Here is a 15,864-nt window from a genome sequence, read left to right on the forward strand (position 1 = left end):
GTCGCATCACACCACGGTTCCCGCGAGGGGAGGTGGGCGTAATTTTGTTCTTGCCCTAGCATACCTGTTGTTCTTTGTTAAAGAACGCTGAAATAAAAGGAAATAAAAAGTTAACAGGGAACGATACTACACAAAAAAATTACGCCCACCTCCCCTCGCGGGAACCCTGGTGTGATGCGACGCTAAGGGGGTTCAAGCGCAAGCGGAGAGCAACCGTCGACCGAAAGGCTGCCGGAGAGCGGCACACCGGTTATATGCGCAGCGCGCCCGAAGGAGAGGAGACCGCGGAGGGAGAGAGTACTGCACATGCGCAGCACCGCCCACCGGCGGAGTGAGAGCGCGCTGGGCCGCAGACGCTCTCACCTAGGCACGCGCCGGCGCCAGTGCGTCTGCCGCGGCTATGACGAAACACAATCAACTACAATCCAATCCAAATCCAATCCAATCCAAGTCAAGCCAAGCCTAGCCAAGTCAAGCCAAGCCAATCCAATCCAATGCCCCTCACGAGAAAGAGTTCGGTATCGTAGAGGAGAGCGGGAGAGTGGCTGCGGGCAACAACGGACGCACGCGGACAACAACCGACGCACGCAGGAAGGACAGGGCCTCCGATAGAGAGAGAGAGAGAGAGAGAGAGAGAGAGAGAGAGAGAGAGAGAGACTGAGAGAGAGAGAGAGAGAGAGAGAGAGAGAGAGAGAGAGAGAGAGAGAGAGAGAGAGAGAGAGAGAGAGAGAGAGAGAGAGAAGTGAACTTTATTGAATCCGGCGGAGGTAGCAGGGTGCCACGCAGGGCCCTCTTGGTACCTGACTATGTGGGGGCAGTCATCAAGTCGTGTCCCGTCGCTTACGTCGGGGAATCCAACGCTCTCCGCGAGGCTTCAGCCCCTGGATCGCGTCGGATGCATCCCTGCGCGTTTGGCGAGCGAGAGCTGCCTCGATCCGCTGGACCGCCTGTAACTGTTGCACTGAGTCCTGTGCTAACACGGCTCTAGCAATGTCCTTCGGCAGCCTGCCTGGGTAGGCAGCCGCCTCTTCTGGATGCAGTTCACAATCCCACAACACGTGAGTCAGCGTACCAGTAGCACTCTTACAAACACTGCACTTTTCGCTGTCGTAGACGTCGGGGCACATGTAGCGCGCGAGCGCCGGCGTGAGCACCGAGTTCGTTTGCAACTGCCTATAGAGCACCGCCTGTTCCCGCGAGAGCAACGGGTGCGGGCCCGGCATAGAGCGGCGTGCGCTCCGATACCAGTCCAATACATCCGCGTAGCCTGTTACGGGCTCGGCGTCGTCATCGTCGCAGCTGTTGTCTTCGCCGTCGCTGGCGTCGTTCGCAGCAGCTTGCTCCTCCTCAGAGACGAGGGACGGTGCTGCCACCACGCGGCGAGTGAGTCCTCGCGCGGCGGCGTCCGCCATTTCGTTGCGGTTGGGGGAGCTCCCGCAACTGTAGCTTTGGTGCGCCGGGAACCAGCGGAGATGAGCCCGCACTCTCTCGTCGCGATGCTCTGAGCATCGCATCTAAAACTGGTACGTTGTGCATGGTTGGTTTTAGAAGTGAAGGCTATAACGTAGGCCGCTCCATTTCTAAAGATCGTCCCATCGACATTACACTTGTGCCATGTTTAGGGCGTAAATCAGTCAAATAAGTTATTTATAACAAAGAACCGTGGTGAGTCACGGGATACCTTTCCCTCGATTACCTGTGATGCTATCGGCTGATGCCGAAAAATCAATGCAAGCTAATATAAAAATTACGCCCACCTCCACTCGCGGGAACCCTGGTGTGATGCGACGCTGAGGGGGGTTCAAGCGCAAGCGGAGAGCCACCGTCGACCGAAAGGCCGCCGGAGAGCGGCACACCGGTTATATGCGCAGCGCGCCCGAAGGAGCGGAGACCGCGGAGAGAGAGAGTTCCGAGCTGTGACGCAACACAATCCAACACAATCCACTTTAATCCAATCCAAATCCAAGCCAAGCCAAGCCAAGCCAAGCCAAGCCAAGCCAATCGAATCCAATCCAATGCCCCTCGTGAGAGAGTGTTCGCTATCGAAGAGGAGAGGGGGAGAGTGGCTGCGGACAACAACAACGGACGCATGCGGACAACAACGGACGGACGCAGGAAGGACAGGGCCGCCGACAAGAGATGCTCTCAGCGTCGCATCTAATATAGTTTCGTTGTCTTGCAGTTTGACCTCACCGTAGTTAGAATCTAAGACAGTGCTGTTGAGCCCTAGGATGCTGGTTCGATTCCCGGCCGCGGCGGCCGTTTTTCTGATGGAGGCGGAAAGTGAAAACGCCCGTGTGTTTGAGATTTCGGCGCACGCTAAAGATCCCTAGGTGGTCAAAATTAATCCGGAGCCCTCCACTACGGCGCGCCTCACCGCGTGGGCAGCGGCGGCGAGTTACCACTCACTAGACAGTTTTAGTTTCAGTACAGAGTCCACGCACGCAAACGTGAAAAGTATTCGTAGCCCAAGCGCATGTAGTTTGAAACTCTTATAGTTACGCGTACGCCGCGCGTAGGGCGCCTGGATGAGCGCGCTCTCTGCCCATACCCCCGCGTTACTCCTAGCGCCATCTACTAACAGGCAGACACTGCTGTAGCCAGTCCTCATCTCGCGAACCCATTTCTATGACGACAACAAACGCTACTTCGCAAGGCCTTACAGTTTAAATGATCGACGCTGTATCTGAAAAACAAAAGCTGTTTTTCGATTGAATCTTTCAGGGAGGGTTAAAATTGGCAAACTGAAGGCAATCAACAGCTTAGAACACGATATCGCACCTATGGGGACTAGCGATGAAGCTGTTATCGCTGCGAAACGGGAGAACAGGGCGCCGCCATGTTGGCCGACTCGAAGTACGAAACCCACGTAAAGACCGCAACTGAAAAATTCGAATCTCACGCACGTCCGTGAGTTTCACGGCAACCCTTTGCCTTCTGAGCTTGCACACTCATTATTTATTTATTTATTTATTTATTTATTTATTTACGAGTACCTTACAGGCCCATTGTGTAGGGCATTGAGTAAGGGGGGCAGAAAAAGAAAAAGTACACGTTTGTCTCGAATATACAGGAGTAATGCGTAAAAATGACTAACAACCAGGAAACAGTGGAGCAAAATAAAATACATAAACCAGCATATCGCTTCAAAAACAAAGTAGAATGCACAAAGAAACAGTGTAGCAAAACAGAATACATAAGTCAGCATATCGCATCAAAACAAAGTAGAATGCAGTTTACAAATGATACAGGATGCGTAATAAAAATGGCTAGAACTTTGAGCAAAAAGCTAAGGATGTCAAGAAGATAGGTACCGTAATTTTCGAGCAAAAGCATGTTGACAATACAAGATAAGAATTCAATCAACAACAAAAAAACGATGCGCAAAACGTGGTTTTTAGAAATTCACGGCGTACTGCACGTGCCAGACATATACAAAAACAAAACCAGACTATTGAATTATGAGACTATCAAGATAGATGTAAGAGTAACTTTCGACGGAACAAATCGAGGTTAGTGTCAGATGCTATGTTATCATAGAGGCCCTCCATAACCTGATTGCACTGGTCAATGCGGATGCGTTAAAAGAATTTGTTTTCCCATAGATACGCCAGAAACTAAATCGGTTGTACAATCTATTTGATAAGTAGGGGGATCGTAGAATGGGCAGCCTAGTTATTTTACTGGTGTGTACGTATTTGTGAAAGAGGCATAAGAGAGCGATGTTGCGGCGAGTGACTAAGAGTTGAAGTGAATGATCCTTTTTAAGTTGCGTTACACTGGAGCCGTAATCGTAATTGCGGGAAATGAAACGGACAGCCCTGTTTTGAATAGCTTCGACCATATTTATAAGGTAGTTGGGGTGACGTGACCAGACTTCAGAGGGGAATTCAAGTTGGGGGCGGACAAATGTTTCGTAGGCTAATTTGCGGATGTTAGACGGAGTGGAATGTAGGTTACGGCGTAGGTATCCTAATGATCTTGAGGCACTGGCGCAGATGTTAGTGATGTGAGTGGCCCATGAAAGGTTATGGGTGAGATGAACTTCGAGGTATTTGTAGGTTGACACCTGCGCAAGCACTTCATTGTTGATGCGGTAAGGGAACACGGACAGGTCATGCAAACGACTTAAGGGGATTGTTTTACATTTGCATGCGTTTAACGTCATTTGCCATGCATCACACCATTTGATAACTAGGTCAAGGTTTTTCTGTAAGATATAATGGTCATCAACGTTTTTAATAGGTTGGTATATTATGCAATCATCGGAAAATATGCGTATGCAGGATGTTAGGCCCTTTGCTAAGTCATTAATATAGATGAGAAACAGAAGTGGAGCAAGGACGCTGCCCTGCGGCACCCCAGAGGTTACATAAGAAACAGGTGACGAGTCCTTATCGATGACAGTGAATTGTTTACGGAGTGACAGAAAATTCCGATTCCATGATAAGGTTAGCGAATCTAATTGGATAGCAGATAATTTGGAAATTAGGCGGCAATGAGGTACGAAGTCAAAAGCTTTTGAAAAGTCTAAAAAAATGCAGTCTGTCTGTAGACTGTTATTCATATTAGTGTGAAGGTCAGTTGTGAATTCAAGTAATTGCGTTTCGCACGACCAACCCTTCCTAAACCCATGCTGATTAGGAGAAAAGAAATGGTTTGTTTCAAGCTGGTGAAAGCTCCGTGAAAGCTCTATCCGTGAAAGCTGTACGATAATCCGTGATTATCCGTGAAAGCTCTACGTACGTGAAGCTTCTACGTACCTGAAACTAAAACGGCCCATAATGATCATCATCAACATCCAAGACAACCCTAATTTGCGACGGTAAGGGGGTTAAAGAACGGCTTCTGTGCGAAAACTACGAGGGAAATCAACATGGGTCGGACAGCACCCTCACGCAATCGCCCCAACAGACTAAATTCCCGATGTACAAAATATTATTACTTTCCATACTTGAGTACGCTTCCAGCGTATGGATCCCACAGTAACAATAATATAGTAACGGTATCCCCGTGACCTATACCGACGAAGGTCGCCCGGTTCATCTGTCACGCGTACAGCCATAGCTTTTCATTACTTCAGCCCATAACATCCCTGGAACAAGCCCCACTTTCTGCGTGCCAACAAATACAATGACTAAATTCGTCTCATCGCGTCATCCAATCCAAAGTTTATGTTCTCTCTCTCTGCCTCTCTCTGTCTCTCATCACGCATCGTCTGTCTTCTACCAAGTGCGCAACATTTGCAAAGTCATAAACAAAAAAAAGCAACCATGACATAATCCTTAACCCATATCTCCCGCCCACCAACATTCTTACATTTCGTATCCCGCACGACAGAGCTATGAAACTGTTTGCCAGGTCACGTGCGGTCCCCCGCATAGGATAAATTCTTAACATCGCTTCAAAATGACCATTGAGTGGCCATTTATTGAGCCTTTATAAAATTTCTAAAGCACTTCTGTCTTTGTATGATATGTGTATACTATAATGCGCGTTTCACAGGTGAAAATACAGTGTAAATATTAAATCATATATGTGTATTTAAATTGTTACAATTTACCATATCTCTACTTCGATACGAACAGTATTCCTGTTTTCTTTTTCTTCATTTTGCACCCTTTGTTATTGTCGTTGGGCCACATTGCTTTTTTTTATTTTGAATGCATTGCTTCAGACGAATGCCTGCTTCCACCTATAACACTCATATATAATACGCACCTCCTACCTGCTATTAATTTATTTATTTATTTATTTATTTACTCTCAAGGCCCAAGCATTAGAGAGAGGAGCGGGTATACGTCGCACAGAAAACAAGAAATGCAGCAGATACAAATTATATGCACACAATGGCAGTCGGAAAACCATAAAAAGAAAGACTGAGTGGTATGAAAAGGAGGCAGGGTACTTGTAACAACAATGTTCAACATGATTGCGCCTTTGAAGGACGCGCGCACGCACAGACAAAATAAAGTAACAAGCGAAAATACTACGTAAGTGCAATGACGAATTTACGCGAAATGGTTACAGAGGGAGTTTTTAAACAATGTGACGTCAGTGACAGCAACGATAAGGGCTGGAAGGTGGTTCCACTCATTTGCAGTTTTCGGGATGAATGATTCGAAGTATAAATTCGTGCGGGCGCTGGGAACGCCCACTTTAAACTGATGGTCGTTTCGTGAGGAAACGTACTGCAGCACCGCATGGGCTGCAGTATGTTAATTCAAAGAAACAAATAGATAACTCCGTGGGCAACTCTCTCAAACACGGCCTTGATCTCCAGAAAAATAGCTACGATAAAGCTTCTGGCTGCCTTGCCCCCTAGGGCGATGACATTGTCGATGCTGCTCTTTCCTTCCCTGAATTCTGAAATCCGCGGCGGGCAGACGTTCCTGGTCTGAAGGTCCCAGACAAGCCGCCGCCGCCGCCACTGTTTGTGTCTGTTGGGGACTTTCCTGCATGCCTTGAAAACCGGTATCAGCAACGCAATTTTCCAGCTAGCCTCAACGTGGCCTGCAGGCGCCGACATGTTGTGCAACTCAGTAACACAAGTGCTCTAAGGGGATTTCAACATGTCGTAGAGTCGAGTAAATACTCCCATTAGCCCCGGGCAAGGAAGACAGATTCACGGACGCTAACGCTGCAGTTAGCTCATTGATCGTAAAAAGGTCATCCACCAGCGTATTCCTCGAAAAAAGGCCAGTCAGTCAGTACCTCCGAAATCAGCGCAGACACTTGGGCAGCGCTCATCTCTAGACAGAAGTTTTTAGCATTGCCTACTTTTATAATGCAGTTTTTAAGTGCAGAGCACTTTAGGGCCTCGCCTTGTCGTTGCAGCTCGCTCGCTGGAACCCAGTAGAGCATCACGCCGTTCCGTCGTAGCGGCGTCCCGTCCCACAGAAGCTTCGAAAGCCAAGCGGTTTATATAGTCATAAGTGTTCAAAACTCGTGAACCACATGCGCTTGTCATACATCTCCCCCTTTTTTAGCGCAAAGAAAACTGCGGGTAGTTTCAGTATCGCGGTAAGGTGGAATTTTTCGGAGCCGAACCGGGTGGGATCACAGGACTCACGTTTACTCGGCCACCCTGAAAGACTGACAATGCCATATTAAGTAAGTTAGGTTAGATAGGGACGAATGTTAGCAGCGCGTCCCCCTTTCAAGTTTTACAACCAAACGAAACGAAAGGCACCACTACAACCGCACGCCCATGTTTCATAGCGGTGGCCATATCCGGCAGCCTTCAATCGCATCACGTCATAAGGACTTCGCGAGAAAGAGGTTGGTGAGTCGCCCTGCTCACCTGTTTTCCTGCCTAGTTCTTCAAAGTTTGCTTTAAAATTGGTATCATTGTTATTGAAACGAAGCATTCTTCTCAATGAACCGAAATTGTATTTTGTCTTCATGGCCCCTTTAGTGCCTATTTCAGTTCAGTGGTTCTGTTTCACACCAAAAGTACAAAAGGTGACAAAACGATGATCGAAAAAAAAACATTTGCATTAAAGCAAATTGGCAGGGCTGCAATCACCTGGTACGGTACGCTGCATCGTTGCAAGGTGAGACAAAAAGTTCAGCCATCGCGTTCCATGCTTTGGACACTGCTGTGTTCAGGTCTTTGAAAACTTCGCCCATCAAAGTCCAGTCTTAGATTACACATTTTTTGGTACATTTGCGAGTATTCAGGAGGGAAAACTGTTTAAATTGTCTACATTATGGAAGTCAAGTAACATTTGATTACCTAGAATCCAGTGGCAGCAGTACACTGGCCTGGGAGTTTCCACCAATGACGTTTATATACTTAGCTTCAACTTATACTCACTTTGACTATTTTATACAACGCAGTGTATAGGGTGCCGTCCAACGGCTCTCTTGCTCAGCGCTACAGCCATGGCTAGGGTTCCGTCTGACTACGTTCGAATAGTTAGGATAGAAATGAAGCTGATCAGAGCGTCTGTACATAGTTGTTCATTGTGTTTAATTTTGTATTTCATCTTGTAATCAACTCATTTGTATGTGTTCATAGTTGTAAATATGTGTTGCAAATATCGGATCCTACATAGACATGTAGTCCAATAAATACCATGCGAAAAAAAAAAAAAAAAGTCGTGGTGTAGAGGTTCCGTCTCATCACCCTGTTTCTAAGGGCGGTGGTTCGAGTCCCGCTGATCCCTACTTTACTGTTTTTTTTTACATCTTATGGTTAATTTATAATTTTTATTGCTTACGTTACTTTTGGTGTTTTAAATGATTTTTTTTCTGTTCGCTAGGTTATATTGGGTTCGTTTACATTACGTTACGTCACTTTAATGGCGGGCGAAGTAGGGCCACCGGTGGACGACGCTTTAGCGGAGTGCTTTTAGTACCGTCGGTCAGCACTTTAGACACAGCGTTTATACAATTGCCTTCGCTTCGGTGTGAGTACAAATGCGTTTCTTCTTTTTTTTTTTTCCTTTCTCGTTTGCCTCACAAAACCGCGTGACATTTCCCTCGCCTTCTCGTTCCCTTTGCGCGTCGCAGACGAGCTCGTGTTCGACAACTCCTTCAGCTGGCTCACGAGCAAGGAGGTCACGTACGACGTGCAGCTGCTGCCACCGCCGGAAGACTGCGCATCCAGGGGTGACGGTGACGACGCCGCCGGGACACCGATGGACGCACGAAGCGGCACGGGAGCGCCGTCGCTATGACGAATATGCGAATCTAAGCGGCGAAATTTGTCCTTGGTTTCACTGCCGCGTGCAAAATCAACATATGACCCTTCGCGATGGCTCCGTGGGTATACCGCTGCGCTACTGAACCCGAGGGTTTGATTTTCGGCCGCGAAGGATCTCAAAGTCCGCACGGCTCCATTCGGGAAGTATGGTGTTTTTAGATGCGTTGACCGATGCCGTCGTTTGATATGCCCCAGTGCGAATAGGTGCGCATAATCACACGCACGAACCGCGATAGTGCCAATATCAAGATATTTATGTCAATCTCAGTGTTGCAGACCAGGAAGTGCTGTAATTGCCATAATAATTGTTTGACTCTGAAATTATCTTGATACTACGAGCGGTTGCTGTCTTCTTACCGCGTGCAGGAGAAACTATCTGGAATCGCAGCTGTCGGGGCTGGGGGGCAGTTCACTGGGCGTATGAACAAGAACGAACACGTCTTTGTTGTTGTTGTTGTTGTTGTTGATCGCTGTTGTTAATAAAGCCCATTTATTCGCTGCGACTAGCTGCACGTTAAAGAAAGAGCCCCGTTGGCACCCAATGCTCTGAACCGCGTTCTGTTTTTGCTAGGCTTCCATTGTGTCCTTAACGCTGCGGCCCACAAGCTTCGTCCAATCCCGAGAGTGTGCTACATATGCGACATTAATTAGGATAGTTATGTGAAATGAGTGCTGAGTTTGTTGCTCAAAATACCAACTACACATTTATACACATTTTTGTGGTGAGAAAGCTGCCTCTTTTCATCCAGCTCTCTCAACAATACATTTCGAGGAAACTCGAGCAGTCTCGCGAGATTAACACGCAACCCTAACTCCATTTCGGGACGACGAAGCGAGGAATAGTTTAGGCTCAAGCATAACTTTGTATTTGTAAAAAGGTCAGAAAATGTGTTCATCCGAATTGATAATTCTCTGGGATTACTTTGTTGGATGATGAGGTCGCAAAAATCTGTACACTGTTGCGAAGGTGCCTTGATACCAACAAAGTTTGTTACCAAAAAATTAAAGCCGTTCCACTCAACGTGAAAGCTGTCGGAAGTGTGGAGCAGTGATTCGCCATAATTGGCTGCAGCGACGTTATCCGCTCACGGCTGCCACCCAATGCATTTCAAATTTCCCGTCTTTGCACTGCTCGCGCGCCCCCTGCCTGAAACTGCGCCAGCGGGCGTTCCATTCTTTTTGCGTTTGCTTTAATTTCGTATGCTGGAGCTGTTTTGCGTCATTTCGAACGCGTAAATTCTTTCTTGCGCTGCTGGAGCCTCTCTGCGTCATTTCGAACGCGCCATTTTTTTCTTGCGCGGTTGGGGCCTTTCTGCGTCATTTCGAACGCGCCATTACTTTCTTGCGCAGCCGCTTTTTTCGCTTACTATCGCAAAAACCAACCCAACGAGCGTTCCTATCTAAAGAACGCGAGGGCTGCCGGTTATATACGCAGACTTTTTGCGTGAAATGTCCCCCCAGTTTTCTTTGCGCTAAATAACGCGGAGATGTATGAAAAGCGCCAGCGGATCACGAGGTTTGAACGGTTATGACTATTTAAACCGCGTGGTTTTCGAAGCCTCAGCGTGACCCCCTGGCGCCGGTACAGGAGGCTCTACTTGGGTGCGTTATCTCGCTGCGCCACCTGGGGCGGTATTCTCGAGTTTTGTACCTTCTGCGCCCCTTTCAAAAGTGTCCCTTTTGGCGAGTCCTGATTGGCTAAAAGCCAACAACCGGAAGTGACGTAATGCAAGTGCGGTGGACCTATTGCCAACCTTCCTCCATGCTGCCAACGTCCACCTTTTAACCCGAAGTTACGTCACGATGATAGGGACGCAGAAGGGACGTTTTCAAAAGGGACAGTAACGAGAATACCGCCCCTGATTCCGGCAGTCGCATCGACCGTTAGCCAGATAAGACGAAAAGACGAGCCCATAAAGTGCTCTGCACTTAAAATCCAATTAATTTTGTCGAATTACAGTGGTACTGACTTTAGGGCTGCAGGCATATTCCGGATTGCGAAACAAGTTGCGTTCGCTATCTGGCCTCTGGCGCAAGTAACTGAGCTTTCAGCTCCAGTGACATCTCCGGGATGCGCCGCTGGAGCAATACTTGCATAACCCGTTTCTGATCGCAACTTTTCAACTACAAAATTATAATGCCACCACACGAGGGCTCGAGATTTCTTGCGTACTCTTATCACGGTTGTAAAGGTGAAGATAATGCAGTGCGACTGGGCGTTCTCTCTAGCATACCTGAGAGTAGCAGACGATGGTTCTCGTAGAGCGTTATGAATGAGGAACTTCAGAAACGGAAATAAGGGAAATTGAGCACTGCAGTTGCCTGGAATCATTTCGCCCTGGATGAATATTACTTTTCAGTTACCAGTGATTTGCTTAATAGCAAATGACGAAAGGAAATTCTTCCTTGTTATTACTAATATCGTCCATTTGTTTCCCTAGCTTTATCTCTTCGCTCCACCCATGTGCGCCTGCCTTTTGTTTTCCTTAATTCACTAGCGGTACGGTGTGATCCCTCTAAAAAGCAAATCGCTCGAGAGGTTTGTTGGGAATAACGTATGAAATTTTATTGCTCTCAGCGGAGCGCGGCCACCCATCCGAGCAGTCGCTGTGTGAAACGAAGATCCGATTTCTCTTTATCGCGAAATTACATGCGCGGCTGGCATAGTCGTTCTCCGTTCTGTAACACCAGATATGGCCCGAAAAACCGCCGAGCATACGCTTGTTTAGGCGAAGCATTTCTAAACTTCTCAATCTAGTGGCAATGTTCATGCTCATCAACATTTTTGAGCAAAACAAAACATTACGCATATTTGAGGCAAAACATCAATACATAAGCGTGCGCGTGAGAGATCGAGCGAGAGAGAGAGAGAGAGAGAGAGAGAGAGAGAGAGAGAGAGAGAGAGAGAGAGAGAGAGAGAGAGAGAGAGAGAGAGAGAGAGAGAGAGAGAGAGAGAGGGGGGGGGGGGGAGGGGGAGGGGGGGTCTTTAATATAGTCTGGCGATGCTAGCCGGGCTAAAATGCCTAACTTGCTACGACAGTTGACGACGTGATGAAGATAATGGCGACGATGTTGAAGAACTTGATGCGCACAGAGACTGAATTATTCACAGAGACTGGTCTAGACCTGTGTATTGCAGGTACTCTGTCAGAGCTTTTGCAGCCCGTAAAGCACGTTCGGGACATGCCCACGGCCATAAAACGTCCTTTAGTTAAATGTCCAAGAAAAGCGGCAATCACAAATACACTGCGAGGGTCACTCTTTGCGCACTAAATCGAGCACGTTCACAGAGCAGGTGCTGGAGGGTTATATGCAGAGTTCTTATGATTATAAATACATGGCTGCTTCACTTTTGCAATAGGAAATGATAAAAAATACGCCGTCGTTTGTTGTCGCAGGCGACACTAACCCTCTTGGCGGCATTCCAAGAAGTTCAAAAGTAACGAAAGATTCCTGTAGATGGCGCACGCAGCACGCATGGAAAAGCGCCTCAGCGTGGCGCAGTGGCACGCGGTAAAATTGAATGGATTTAAGTGGCAGGGGCGTAACATCGTCTCTGGGCGACATTTGTAATGAGATATGCGGCTGCGGCCAACATTTTTCTTGAGACGCTGGATGTACCATCGCTTATCATAACCATCGTTTTGCAAAACCCATTCTGTGAAGTTGGCTTTCCTGCAGGAAATTTTGGCGAAGGAACGGTTGCCATCAGTGAGGAATAGAAAGCGTTACTTCACACATCAAAAGGAAACTGACCGGGCTAAGGGGCAACCAGGAGAAGAATTATTGGAGTAACCACAGCGGGCAGGAGGCAAGCTTTTCGGATTAGGGAGCAAACCCGTATTAGAGATACTCTAGCTTAAATTAAAGGAACAAACAACCGATTTTTTCGAGTATACTTCTGTATTCTAAATGAAAGGGTAGCCCCTAAAACACGTTAACCCGAAACTATCTTGCTGATAGCGCTTTAGAACTCTTAAAATCGCAAATTTTAGATCTAACCCCCGTCCGTGTCGCGTAAAGAAAAATGTTGGTAACCATGGCAGTGAGCCGTGCTGCAACATACCTTTAGCTTCAAGTGAGATTAAAAGAGTTGTTCAGAAACTTGTCCCCGCCTAGAACATCCATCACGTGCAACCTTTCCTATTCCTTCATGCGGTTTTTAAATCCCCCATTTAAATCGACGGAATTGTTAGGCCATTGGGTATTGCCACGCTTAGACACTGCGTATCGCCACCATTCATACTTTAAAAATTTTAGTGCTAAATTGAGATTATTTCCGCCAGTTTATTTAGAAATTTCTTGAGGTCAGACTTCTTCAATACATACCAGTTGCGAAACTCCGCTTCACAATCCGGGCGGCAGAGGCCCCCTTCTCCGTCGAAGCTGAAGGGCACACGTACTGGCGCGCCCCTATAGGACAAAAATTGAACTTTGCTAAAGCAATATTATTCAAAATTTTTGTAAAATAAAGCTTGCATTTTAAATTAGAAGACATTAATTAGGTGAAATTTACTTGTGTTTTTGAGGCTTTTCTTTTTATCACTTACGGCAGCAGCCGGAAGCACTTGAGTACTACTTCAACCTTCAGCCGACAGACGACAGGCTAGTCAACTTGCCCCTAGGGTGCCTCGAGGCACCCTACTAGCCCCGTGCTTGCCCCGGCGCAGAGGGGCAACCGAAGACCGGCTTTTGATAAATGGGGCCTATGGGGAGTTTCGCAGCAGACTCGCTCGCGGGGAGGAGGTCTTGCTGCGACGACTTCGTGTTCGTGTAGCCCTCTCTCCCGCTGTTACCCGGGAGTGGCCACCATGTTACCATGCCCCGTTCGCACAGAACTGCCTCTTTTACACGGCTCCTGCCGAAGATGCGGACACTGAACATTTGCTGTGGACTTGCCCTACATTGGAAGCGGCGAGAACAAGACACCTCCGAGACACAGGCCTCCACCCTGGCAGACCACCTGACCTTCATCGGTAGATTTGGGGATCCCATCATCGCTCCCTCCTTGCGTTTCTTCGCGAGACGGGAGTTAATATATATCTGTGACATAATATTTATGCCAACGGGCATACTATCGCAATAAAAAAATTGCATACATCCAGTAACTCTGGAGGTAGCTCTAATATAAAACGCTGGCTTTTATATCAGCTGTAGGGCATGAACTCCACAAAAATCGATTGTCTGTCCCTGTAAGAGAAAAAAACGGAAGTTGCTCTGGGCATGCGGTGCGAAGGATTCACAACCGGTTGTCCATTACGGTCGCAGAATGGCTGCCGAAAGAGGGGTATGAAAAGAGAGAAGACAGATGATTTAATAAGGTGATCAAATTTTAAAAATTTGGTGGCAAAGAATGGACTTCGAAAGCGCGAAATTAGAGTCATTTGGGTGTCTATGGGAGAGGGCTTTGTCCTGCAGCGAACAAGCACGTGTACTTGGGCAGGTAACCAAACCCCACCCCAATTTCTATTCGATGGGGCAGCGCTAAAACAAAGAAGCATGTCGAACTGCTTTCGTATTTCGCTGCTGCCCTGTAGTCTCTTGCGAAATCCGTTTATACCGTTAGCAATTTTTTTTTCATAACATATTCCGCACTCTGTCCGGTTCCCTCCAATTAAAAAAATAACAATTCTTTTTATCTTTCAGACATTGCACGCATATCCACATTCCCATTCCGAGCGTTTTCTTTGGCATGATTATTTTTTTGGTGACTCGTTGTCCATACCTGAATTGTATAAAAGCTTCCAATTATAATCTAATCTCACTCACTCACTCACTCACTCACTCACTCACTCACTCACTCACTCACTCACTCACTCACTCACTCACTCACTCACTCACTCACTCACTCACTCACTCACTCACTCACTCACTCACTCACTCACTCACTCACTCACTCACTCACTCACTCACTCACTCACTCACTCACTCACTCACTCACTCACTCACTCACTCACTCACTCACTCACTCACTCACTCACTCACTCACTCACTCACTCACTCACTCACTCACTCACTCACTCACTCACTCACTCACTCACTCACTCACTCACTCACTCACTCACTCACTCACTCACTCACTCACTCACTCACTCACTCACTCACTCACACTCACTCACTCACTCACTCACTCACTCACTCACTCACTCACTCACTCACTCACTCACTCACTCACTCACTCACTCACTCACTCACTCAAACGAACTGGCACGTACCACATAAGGCCTCTTTTGCAGTGTTGCAGTTCTCATAAGTGCTCCAGAGCAGCTCCGTGTTTTATATTCACATAAAATTTCTATGGCGAGAGCAGTTTCGGACAGCCCAGGAACTGCTCCAAACTTCTGCACAGGCAAATACAAGAGACCGATAATCAGATCGGCCACCAAGTTGGAGAGCCCGACCCCACTTCGAGCGCTACCGAACGGCAGGAGAACGCTCGCGGCGATTATTTGCCTAGTGGGAAAGGAAGATTTCGCGCCGGGGCGAGTGAGAGTTCGTTCTCTATCGTGCAAAGGCTAATGCCAGAAGGAAGCGGCGGCGGCGAGCCGGTCAGCCGAGCGCGACCGGCCTTGGCTTCCAGTCGCCGCCACGATGAGTGCTGCCGAGGACGAAGCTACCCGCCGGCCCAAGGAACGCGCTGCCCTCGACCAGGTAAGGAAGGCGACGTCGAACTCGCGTTGTGTCAGGGATACACCCGACGGCGATGGCGTCTCTGGTTATGGTTTGCGAACTTTCTCCGCGCGTGCTCCTGAAGCTGCTCTGCTGCGCCGTTGCGGCGAATGGCTGGCGAATGCAAGGCTAATAGCAGCATGCGGAGTGGTGCGGTACGAAAGCGGAAGCAGCGTTTTGGGCGTGCTGCGTGCAGCAGACGTTCTGCGGAACACCACTGAGAGAGAGGGAGAGAAGAGAGAGAAAAGGGAAGAAAATTGCGAATAATATGCGTAAGTGTGCTCAATTTTCAATCACGGCAACATTTCCTTTAAAAAAGTTGGTAGTGCATCGGAATGAAACTCAACCTGCCATCATGTTGCAAAGCGCGTGCCAGATAGAGAGAGAGGGAGAGAGAGAGAGAGAGAGAGAGAGAGAGGAGGGAGGGAGGGAGGGAGGGAGGGAGGGAGGGAGGGAGGGAGGGAGGGAGGGAGGGAGGGGGAGAG

General features: G+C 47.9%; 3 protein-coding genes across 10 annotated transcripts in view; 2 read left to right on the forward strand and 1 right to left on the reverse strand.

The window, feature by feature from the left end:
* Positions 1–9,214, forward strand: part of LOC144153010 (SEC14-like protein 2) — a 41,458-nt gene extending 32,244 nt beyond the window's left edge. For both annotated transcript variants that reach the window (XM_077684633.1, XM_077684632.1), the window contains one exon: positions 8,518–9,214. In XM_077684633.1, the coding sequence (XP_077540759.1) occupies positions 8,518–8,684 (167 nt within the window). In that variant the 3' untranslated portion in view covers positions 8,685–9,214. The remainder of the gene's footprint in view (positions 1–8,517) is intronic.
* Positions 1–15,864, reverse strand: part of LOC144151427 (SEC14-like protein 2) — a 273,494-nt gene that overhangs the window by 83,276 nt on the left and 174,354 nt on the right. For 4 of the 7 annotated variants that reach the window (XM_077682475.1, XM_077682474.1, XM_077682470.1 and 1 more), the window contains one exon: positions 13,040–13,123. The exons of the other annotated variants lie outside the window; for them this stretch is intronic. The gene's annotated coding sequence lies outside the window, so the exon portion shown is untranslated. The remainder of the gene's footprint in view (positions 1–13,039; positions 13,124–15,864) is intronic. 7 annotated transcript variants of the gene reach the window in all.
* The window catches only part of LOC144151426 (SEC14-like protein 2), a 31,484-nt gene continuing 30,721 nt past the window's right edge, over positions 15,102–15,864 (forward strand). The window contains exon 1 of the mRNA XM_077682467.1: positions 15,102–15,361. Within this exon, the coding sequence (XP_077538593.1) occupies positions 15,302–15,361 (60 nt within the window). The 5' untranslated portion in view covers positions 15,102–15,301. The remainder of the gene's footprint in view (positions 15,362–15,864) is intronic.

Source organism: Haemaphysalis longicornis, unplaced genomic scaffold, assembly GCF_048455015.1.
Source record: "Haemaphysalis longicornis isolate Haplotype H1 unplaced genomic scaffold, Haemaphysalis longicornis Haplotype H1 scaffold_9, whole genome shotgun sequence".
Taxonomy (NCBI): Eukaryota; Metazoa; Arthropoda; class Arachnida; order Ixodida; family Ixodidae; genus Haemaphysalis; species Haemaphysalis longicornis.